This window comes from Macaca nemestrina, chromosome 3, assembly GCF_043159975.1.
Source record: "Macaca nemestrina isolate mMacNem1 chromosome 3, mMacNem.hap1, whole genome shotgun sequence".
NCBI lineage: Eukaryota > Metazoa > Chordata > Mammalia > Primates > Cercopithecidae > Macaca > Macaca nemestrina.
Window position 1 is genome coordinate 155441997 of NC_092127.1, and position 10776 is coordinate 155452772.

A 10776-nucleotide genomic window follows, 5' to 3' on the forward strand; every position below is an offset into this window, starting at 1 on the left:
GATGAGTTTTTTTTATCAGGAACCACACAGTAATTGGTTGATTTATTTGGGATGATAATGTCTACTGTTCTTCAATGCCTAGAATCATTTATTCATTAGGTGGTTACAAAACGATACTAATTTTATTACTCCTTCATTTACTACTCAGAATACTTCTACAAAGAGAAAATATCCGTCATTTATTGGTTATTCAGAAAAGTAGTTCATATAGGAAAGTCAGACTAAATGCTTCTTTCCCTTTGTTTACCAGTTCTCAAAATAATACGTTAATTACCTAAGGTCCTGTAATAGTGACACATTTTTAATTTGTGTGTATATCATGAAAACTTCATAAATTTAAACATTACTTGGCATTTTTCAATCTAGTTTAGTCATCATCCTGACTAATGCTCAAACTGTTCTATTTTGGGCCAGTAGAGGTCTCTTAAAATTGACTCCCAAGTGCTTTTGACACTATCCCCATAATCTTTGAAAGCTTTCTTGCTGGCTGTTTTGAAAAGTCCTTAATTTTTAACACCAGTAGAAATTCAGGTATCAGCAACTTTAAAAGTACACATTTGGCATTAATACGAGACAGAAAATGGCACATACATTTACCACCTTTAACAGTGTATATTATAACAACTGTACTGGAGCACATTTAACTCAATAAAACAAATATAATACCTAACACATAGCAATAGAAACACAACCACTGGTTAAAGAATTACTAAATTCCGCAGGGTGCAGTGGCTCACGCCTGTAATCCCAGCACTTTAGGAGGCCAAGGTGGGTGGATCACAAGGTCAGGAGTTTCAGATCAGCCTGGCCAACATAGCGAAACCCTGTCTCTACTAAAAATACAAAAATTAGCCAGATGTGGTGGTGGGCGCCTATAATCCCAGCTATGCAGAAGGCTGAAGCAGGAGAATTGCTTGAACTCGGGAGGCGGAGGTTGCAGTGAGCCAAGATCGTGCCATTCCATTCCAGCCCGGGCGACAGTATAAGACTCCATCTCAAAACAAAACAAAACAACAACAACAAAAAAAGAATTACTGAATTCATTAATTCTAGTAAGCAGAGAGACAGAGTGAAAAATATTACCCACCATTAATACCCTTTTTTCAAGGTAACTTCTAAACAACCTACATATGGAAGTCTTTACTCTGGCACTTACTATTCTACTGGCCTGGACAAGAACTGTGTATATAAGGGCTATGTCTTCAAGACTGCAGAGCTACTGGTATCCTATCATCAGTCTATTCAGAACAGCCACACTTCTGTGTTTATTTTACTCTCATGGCCTTTGTAGCTAATGACCTAATGGCCACTGCCAGTGATCACTACTTGTCCTCTCTCTCCAGTCTAGTTTGTCACCTACCACTTACTCTGACTTCCAGAGAAAATCTGACCATCATTTTTAGGCTACGAATAACAACAAAAAGATGCTCGTTTTCTCCCACACAAACTGACAACTCAGTCTACTCTATATGTTGCTTCCGCAACAACAACTAAAAATAAACAAAAAGATTTCTTGCAATGTGAGTTTATTTCCGCCTAACCTCAGAGACAAAGTCAAGCTTGCAGCCTGTCTTCTAGATTTCAGTCTCCTTAGTTAAGAGACTATTTCAGTAATTATTTTCCAAAATTTCTAAGGCAGTGATATATGAAAGCTAAATAGCTGTTAAAAGAGGTTACCAAGAGGTTATATAACCTTTTAAAGAAGTTATTATGAATTTAAAATACATAATATAGAACACAAAAATTATTCCTTATAGTATTATTCATCGCAGGAAAAAACAGAAACAACTCAAATGTTTCCTAATAGAACAATGATTAAGTTACCGCAGGTCCTTATACTTTTATTATGTATTCATTAAGAACTTTTAATAACAAGGAAAAACACTCATGCTCTAATGTTGCATGAAAAAAAGCAAGAGACTTGTACAGTATGATTTCAACTACTAAAAATGTGGTGAAATATCTGGATTATGCACAGTTTTTACTTTATACCTTATACTTTCCCTGTATTTAAAAAAATGCCCATAATAATAAAAAAAAACCCTAAGAATATATCAATTGCTAAATCATCTGAAACTTCATCAAGGTCTTATTAACATCATCATCACAATTTGTAATATAGTCTACCATTAACAGATTGACTATCTCTGGTTTACTTTAATCCTTTCAGCTGGCCAAAACTAAAGGAAAATCCTTTTTATCCTTAATCATGTAGCAAGCAAAAGTGTGACCTGGATGGAGCAGCTTAGTCTAGAAGATCACTGCTGATGTAACTTTTCTCCAGACCAGAGTAAGAAACAGAGAATCTCTTTTTTTTTTTTTGAGTTAGGAAACAATAGATGACGACAACTTCCTGGACTGCATCTTGACATACATCTCTACTGCCTTGCTTAATTCTATTTTTTTTTCCATTTTTATTTATTTTTGAGATAGAGTCTCACTCCGTCACCCAGGCTGGAGTGTAGTGGCATGATCTCAACTCACTGCAACCTCTACCTCCCGGGTTCAAGTGATTCTCCCACCTCAGCCTCCCGAGTAGCTGGGATTACAGGCATGTGCCACCACGCCTGGCCAAGAGTGACATTTTAAAAACACTCCTCTTTTTCTAAGACTGTGGCTTAAAATACTCAAATTTCCACCAGGTGCAGTGGCTCATGCCTGTAATCCCAGGACTTTGGGAGGCCAAGGCAAGCAGATCACCTGAGGTCAGGAGTTCAAGACCAACCTGATCAACATGGTGAAATCCCGTCTCTACTAAAAATACAAAAATCAGCCAGGCGTGGTGGCTAACACCTGTAATCCCAGCTACTCAGGAGGCTGAGGCAGGAGAATCGCTTGAACCCAGGAGGCGGAGGTTGCAGTGAGCCGAGATCCGCCATTGCACTCCAGCTTGGGCAACAAGAGTGAAGCTCCATCTCAAAAAAAACCAAAAAATGAAAAAACTCAATTTTATTTTCATACCACCCCACCACACCCTAGACACAACAGGTTTCTTTCTGCTCCTTAAAACTATTTGTCTGGGCCAGACACAGTGGCTCACACCTGTAATCTCAGCACTTTGGGAGGCTGAGATGGGTAGAATGCTTGAGCTCAGGAGTTCGAGACCAACCTGGGTAACATGGTGAAACCCAGTCTGTAACAAAAATACAAAAATTAGCTGGGCATGGTGGTGTTAGCCTGTGGTCCCAGCTACTCAGAAAGCTGACGTGGGAGGATCACTGGAGCCCGGGCAGTCAAGGCTGCAGCGAGCTGTGATCGTGCCAGTGCACTCTAGCCTGGGTGACAGAGCAAGACCCTTTCTTAAAAATACATACATATATACATACTAGTCTGATCTTTACAGTTCCTCTTTACTCTTCCCAAATTGCTCTTTCTCCCAGACCTTCACATGGCTTGCTCATTTTCATCTTTCATGCCTAGGCTCAGTCATCACCTCAGAAAAGTTGGAGTCCCAGGCCATCTTATCTAATGAACTAGCCCGTCCTGGCTACTTTCTAGCCCATCGTCCTGCCTATCTCTTCTATGGCACTTTAAATATATTTGCTTCTGATGGAAGAAAGGTGGAAACCAACTACCTTGTTCAGCACTACACTATCAGCAACAATAATGCCTGGCATCCAATGCTGATTCTCATTCACAACAACTCTAGGAGGTACATACTACAGTTAGCTTCATTTTATACTTAAGTACAATAAATTCTACAATGAACTTGATCTGCATAGAATCTTTCTGTCGACCTGCCCAAATGGTCTTTTTGTTTGTTTGCTTGCTTTTTTTTTTTTTTTTTTTTGAGACGGAGTTTTGCTCTTGCTGCCCAGGCTGGAGTGCAATGGCGCGATCTCAGCTTACTGCAGCCTCCACCTCCTGGGTTCAAGCAATTCTCCTGCCTCAGCCTCCCAAGTAGCTATCATTACAGGTGCCCACCACCATGCCCAGCTAATTTTTGTATTTTCAGTAGAGACGAGCTTTCACCAAATTGGCCATGCTGGTCTTTTATAACTGTCAATACTCTTAGTTATTTAAAGAGTTTGAGGAGGAGGAGGGACCTCTGCTGGGGATAAAAGTTAAATTCTCAGTCTACTTTCCTTATGACAATAAATACCAGCAGATTAGAGACAATAATAACAGAGTATGTTTGATTTCTATTTTCTATTTAAAAATTACACTTTTATTAATTTCAGTGTTCATCTAGTATACTTAAGCGTCTTCCCCTCTCAAATGTTTGCCAAATGAGGCCACCTGTAAATACACGAAGAAAAGAAATATGTGCTCTATCCTAACCCAAAGAACTTTTTATAAAAAAGGATATACTTACTACAGAAACTAAGTAACATTTTTATTCTTTAGAAGTATATGTCTACTGCAGATCATTTGTAAAACACAAATTAAAAAAATTTTAGATATGAAAACTCACTGTTAATATCACAGTATACATTTTTACTGTATTTTTCTAGTTTTTACCTAATAACACAAGAGTACTTTCCATGTCACTATTCTTCTGAATTATAACTTTTTTTTTTTTTTTTGAGATGGAGTTTCGCTCTTGTCGCCCAGGCTGGAGTGCAGTGGCGCAATCTCAGCTCACTGCAACCTCCGCCTCCTGGGTTCAAGTGATTCTCCTGCCTCAGTCTCCCAAGTAGCTGGGATTACAGGTGCCCGCCACCACGCCCAGCTAATTTTTTAATTTTTGGTAGAGATGGGGTTTCACCACGTTGGCCAGGCTGGTCTCGAACTCCTGACCTCAGGTGATCCACCCACCTCGGCCTCCCAAAGTGCTGGGATTACAGGAGTGAGCCACCACACCCGGCCCTGAATTATAAGTTTTTAAAAAATGGTTGTAAATATCACCAGCCCATAATAAATGTATCATAATATATTTCAGTTTCCAACTCTCCATAACTATAAACTACCAATTTATTACTATAGTAAACTTCTGCAAACATTTTAATATGTATATGATTATTTCTTTAAATCGTTTTGAGTAAAAACTATTAGGTCAGAGGGCATAAACCTTTTAAGTTTTCAATCAGTAGTTAAGAGAGTTCCTGTTTTCCCACACCCTCAATATGGGGTATCATCATTATGAAAAATTCGGCAAAAATGAGATAGGCAGTGAGAAGTAAAACCCTTTAAAGTCTCTGTTTTTTAGTAAGTATGGAACATTTTTGCATTTTTATTGACCACTTGAACAACTTTATGAACTTTGTATTCAATTCCTTTGTCCATTTTCCTACTGGAATGTATACTGGTTTGTAAAAATTCTTTATAACTTAAAGATACTAACTCTACACTATCTAATTGAGTAGTCACTGTTTACTGAGCACTTAAAATGTGGTTAGTCTGAACTGTGATGTGCTGTAAGTGTAAAACACTCACTGGGTTTTCAAATGTCCATCAATGACAGACTGGATTAAGAAAATGTGGCACATATACACCATGGAATACTATGCAGCCATAAGAAAGGATGAGTTCATATCCTTTGTAGGGACATGGATGAAGCTGGAAACCATCATTCTCAGCAAACTATCGCAAGAACAGAAAACCAAACACCGCATGTTCTCACTCATAGGTGGGAACTGAACAATGAGAACACTTGGATACAGGAAGGGGAACATGACACACCGGGGCCTGCCGTGGGGTGGGAGGAGGCGGAAGGGATGGCACTGGGGGATATACCTAATGTAAATGACAAGTTGACGGGTGCAGCACAACATGGTGCATGTATATGTATGTAACAAACCTGCACGTTGTGCACATGTACCCTAGAACTTAAAGTATAATAAAAAAAAAAAAGCCAAGAAAAAAAGAATTAAAAAAAAAAAAACCTCACTGGATTTTAAAGACAGTACAAAAAGACGATGTAAAATACTTCAATAATTTTGATATTGATTACATGTTGAAATATTTTGAATATACTTGATAAAATAGTATTCAATTTTAATTTTATTATTAAAATATATTAATTTCATTATTTAAATTAATTCTAGAATATATTAAAATTAATCTTTAATTTTGTTTTTTTTAAAATATGGCTATCAGACAACTCAAAATTACAAACAGGGTTCTCATATTTCTTTTAGACAGTTTCTATTTTGCCTTTAAAGGCATTTCTCATTTTTAAGTATTCAAGCAATCCCTCAAGATTTCCTCCTCTCTTTACGCTTTATAAGTTTTTCCCAGCCACAGGCATTTTAGAAGCATAAACTAAACCTTACTTCTAGACAAATAAAAACATCTGTTTTTAGATTTTCTTTTTCCAAAAGTTCTTCAAATAGTCTTCTCACATGCATCCAATTTAAATAGTACTCTTTTTCTAAATGATTTTTAAATTTTGCCATAATAATAGTTGCCCTTTTAAGAAATGTTTCATTATTGAAACTAAATTTTCACAAAGTTATTTTTAAAAACCTACTAAGCATTTTTAAGTGTGAAAAAAATTTTAATTTTTTGTAGTAATAAACATTCCAAACAACTTTGCAAAGTCATTTTGACCACTAAGATAGGTAATAATTATCTATGTTTCACAGACAGATGAGACAAAGAACACATAATTTTCAACATGATTACAGCTACACAGAAGAGGGATTACAAATTACACTGTTTCTACTCCTTTTTGTCAACACTTAAAGGGCAGTTTAGACTAAATTTAACAGCCACTGTAATTTCAGTGTAAAATGCCAAAATTGGTTGGTCAATAGAAACAACTGTGCTAAAAACTTACTTGGGGATTCTGGAGATGATTCATTTTTCTTTTTCTTTTTTTTTTTGAGACAGGGTCTCACTCTGTCACCCAGGCTTGAGTGCACTGGCACACTCAAGGCTCACTGCAGCCTCAACTTCCTGGGCTCAAGCGATCCTCCCACCTCCGCCTCCGGAGTACAGGCTAGGATTACAGGAGCATGTCACCAAACCAGGCTAATTTTCTGTAGAGAGGCGGTTTTGCCATGTTGCCGGGGCTGGTCTGAACTCCTGGGCTGAAGCGATCCACCCACCTCAGCGTGCTAAGGTTTACAATCCTCCTGAGGATTACAAGCATGAGCCACTGCACCCAGCCGACGATTCATTTTGTCCATAAGAGAACCTGGCAATATATTGCCAATATGGAAAAACTCAACAGTTACACTTTTCTATCACTACCAAAAAGCCCTGGGAATAGTGCTGTTAAAATTTATCCGTTTGAAATTTTAAGAGCCAGCTTTTACATTTGTTGCAAATAAAAGATATGAATATATTCTAATTTATATGCACAGCACAGTTATTATAGCTTATATTACATAAAATCTCGAATGACTGCAACTTCCACCTTCTTTCAGGAGGTCACAAACATGCTACGGGTTTTTTCAAACATGATATGTTTTTAGAGACAGGTCTCACTATATTGCCCAGGGTAGCCTAGAACTATTGGGCTCAAAAGATCTGCCTGCCTCAACCTCCCGAGTAGCTGGACTACAGGAGCGCACCACCATGCATGGCTTCAAACATGAATGTTTCGGTGAATACTCTCTGCATCCTAAGAATGGAGGGATTAGATTAAGGGTGGACTTAGTTCTGTCTTCTCCCTCAGAGTTCCTATCAGTTCTCAGTGTCAATCAATGTGTCAAGCTACGGCAAAAACGAAGGTAAGCCTTATTAGAAGTTCAATGTTATTTTGGAAACTCTCAAACCATTTAAATTTGAGTCAGAAAAGAATGTTGAGAGAGATGAAAATTCTCTTCAACCACCTTTTTTTCTGGGTTACAATTACAACTGACACCTTTTCACCAAAAAGACTGCTCAGCCGAGCTGAAGAGTTCCTTTGTTTTTCGGCTCCAAACTGGGTTCATTCAATGATCGTCGGATACTTTCGTACTTCTTCCGAAAGATCCGTATTGAGTAGCACTCCTCCTTCCTTTTAGAAAATTTAAGAAAATAAGTTGGGAGTATAAGAAAAAGAACAGGCCAAGAAAATCTCAACCTAGTGTTAAATGAAGGTGCGCTGGAAAGCTCCAAAGACCCTGGAACTTTGCGGAGTCCGCAATTTCCAACCGCGGAGGTGAGTCACCGCGGGACACCGCGATGCGCACGTAACATTTTGTTTGGTAAAAAGCAGTAGGCTTCAGAGGTGCAATCCGGCCCGCGAGATGCCCACAAGTTCCCGCGGGGGCCATGCTAGGGCTGCAGGAGGCATCAGAGTCAGGGAGACCTGTCAGGACACCCGCGGGCTGCGCAGGGTGAACTGGAAAGGCGGAGGCCGGAAAGGAAGGTTCTGAGGTTGGCGAAAGGCAAGCGGGGGACCTGCCCCAGGCGAGGCGCCGAACCCATCCTGGCCCTCCAATTCGGCTTCTACGGAGCCAGCGGCCAGCGCGGGACACTCACCCTGGCGGTCGCTGGGGCCACGGGCCGCCGCCCTGCATCGCAGACGGAGCCGGCACAAGGAGGACCAGCTACATCTGTGGGCCGCGACGGCGGCGGCCAAACCCGGTAACATCCTGGCGGGGCACGGGCCCCTACTCGGACACCGCCTCCTGCCTCCGCGCCGCCACCGACACCGACTGACTCCATAGACTGGACATCAGCGAACACTGAAACCTTCGCCGCCACAGGCTGCCTCAGTGACCCGGAAACGGCGACGTCATTTAGCGACGCCTGCCGTGGAAGCAGCGGAAGTGACGTAACGCGTCGAACACCAATAAGGAGGCCTTCCCTCCCAGGGACCCAGACCCCCAAAGGGGGGAGGGCGTGGCCGCAGGGGAAGTTTGGTGTCCGCCGTTTTCTTTTGCACCTGTACTTTTGTACTTGCTTGGAAATCATCACGTAAACTGTTTACATCTTGGTCAGCCAGGAAAGCTGTCCTTTGGGAGTTCTGTCTACTTATTCCTTTTTTCTAGACTCGAAGCCAGGACCATGCTTTCGGAAATGGGAGGAAAGATGGGAAGGATGGACGCAGGTTTTCTGAGCCTCTCTACCTAGAGCCTGCCAGGATAAACTCAGGTTGGAGCCAACATGTCTAGTAATCTCCGAACCTCTGCTACGTACATCGTTCTCCTTGTTAACACCAGTGTGTATCCAGTATCATAAAGGCAAGTACACACTTCGGAATCAGTTACTTGCCCTACTCATCTGTGAACCTCGGATTTTTGCCTGTAATATAAGAGGTTTTATATGTTCATGACATGTTAGGGTAAACGGAGGTATGGAGACTTCGAAACAGTCTGGTCCCAGGAAGAAAGAAAGTATCCACGTTAACTGTTTCTCTCTGCCATGCTCATTCAGCTCTTAGCTCAAACTCAAGAGAAGCCTTCCTTGACCACCCTAGCTATGGTAGGCCTGGTCATTCTCTACCCCGCTGTCCTATGTAATTTTCTTGAAAATGCTTATCACTCTGAGGTTATGGGTTTTTTTTTTGTTTTTTGGTTTTTGGGGTTTTTTTTGTCTATTTTGTGACCTAGAATAGAAAATAAGCATCATGATGCTGGAATCTTGTCTATTTTGTACATGGCTGTATAAAGAGGCTAAAACAATGCCTGGCAAAAATGAATTGAATGGAATGTATGGTGGTTTGTTTTGAAGTTAATCTGAGTCGCTTATCTATATTACTCCAAAATAACTATCTCAGGGGGAAATTTAGTATGTCCTTAATTTTAAAAAAATCAACAAGTCTTTTATACTAATTAAGTATAACCAAATGAGGAAAGTGAAGAAATTATCGTAAGAATGGTAAGCAAATTTAATTTCCTATGACAAACATAACTTAAAATATTCAGTGGACAAACATTATAAAGAGATGTCCCATAAATGTAGGCTCAGTATTACTAAAAAATCTGAATATTACTGTAAAGTTACTTTCCCTTTCTTGTAATAGATTTTAATAGAAATTCAACATTATGAAGTAAAAATACATAAAGGCTTACCTCTTATGGTAACTGTGTGCAGACATCTGTTAACTTTTATGGATAATTATTTTTGAACAAAACTAATCTCATATTTTGCATTCTTAAAATGGCTCTGGTTTCAACTGTCATTTTAGGCAAGCCTGATCAGAACTTCTCAGGTTTTGTTTTTAATTTGTGCGATAGGATTATTTTTATTTTGTTTACCTGTATGTTCTAATCATTTTTAGAAGAAAATATGTTCCTTTTGTGATACAAAACTTTAAAAAAAATACATTTTGTGCAGAGTTCTTAATTTCCATAACGGCCCACCTGATGTGTAAAATATAATGTTGGTGCACAGTAAAATTTCACCGTGTGTTAATTTTTTCCTGTCCTTCTTTTTCCTGGTATAGTTGAGGTGTAACTTGACTTAGACACTACTATTTGTTATAAACTACCAGTACCCTTGATTTGCCAAATAAGTTTGAAGAACAAAGTGTATCATTCCGTGTTACCTTGTTTAACCCTCACATTGCTGTGTCACATAATAAAGCCTCAACAGACTTGGATTAAAATAACTCTGCAGTTGTCGTGGTATTTATACCTACATATCATGATATACTTATCCTTTTGGAAAGTCTTTGAAACTTCCCCAAGTGCTAAAACTTAAGATAATGTCAGTTTTAGAGTTCCTCAGGGGAATTTCCTTTGACCCTAAATCCCATCCTTACCAAGAGACTTTGCTTTTATGCTCCATTTGAGACACATTCAGCGTTGCCTATACAAAACAGGTAAGATTCTAGTATCATAGGGCTGATTTTCTATTGGAAGAGGCAGCAAATTTATAAATGAACATATTGATAATTTAAAACAGTAATAGCAACGGTAGTAATATTAATCATTTACTAATTGCCAGGCCCTCTAT

At 39.3% G+C, this 10776-nt stretch overlaps 1 protein-coding gene across 1 annotated transcript in view; it reads right to left on the minus strand.

Annotated features, from left to right (window-relative positions):
• The window catches only part of LOC105487707 (solute carrier family 30 member 9), a 105748-nt gene extending 97145 nt beyond the window's left edge, over positions 1-8603 (minus strand). Inside the window, exon 1 of the mRNA XM_011751251.2 lies at positions 8356-8603. Coding sequence (XP_011749553.1) covers positions 8356-8467 — 112 coding nt within the window. The 5' untranslated portion in view covers positions 8468-8603. The remainder of the gene's footprint in view (positions 1-8355) is intronic.
• Positions 8604-10776: the final 2173 nt, after the last annotated feature.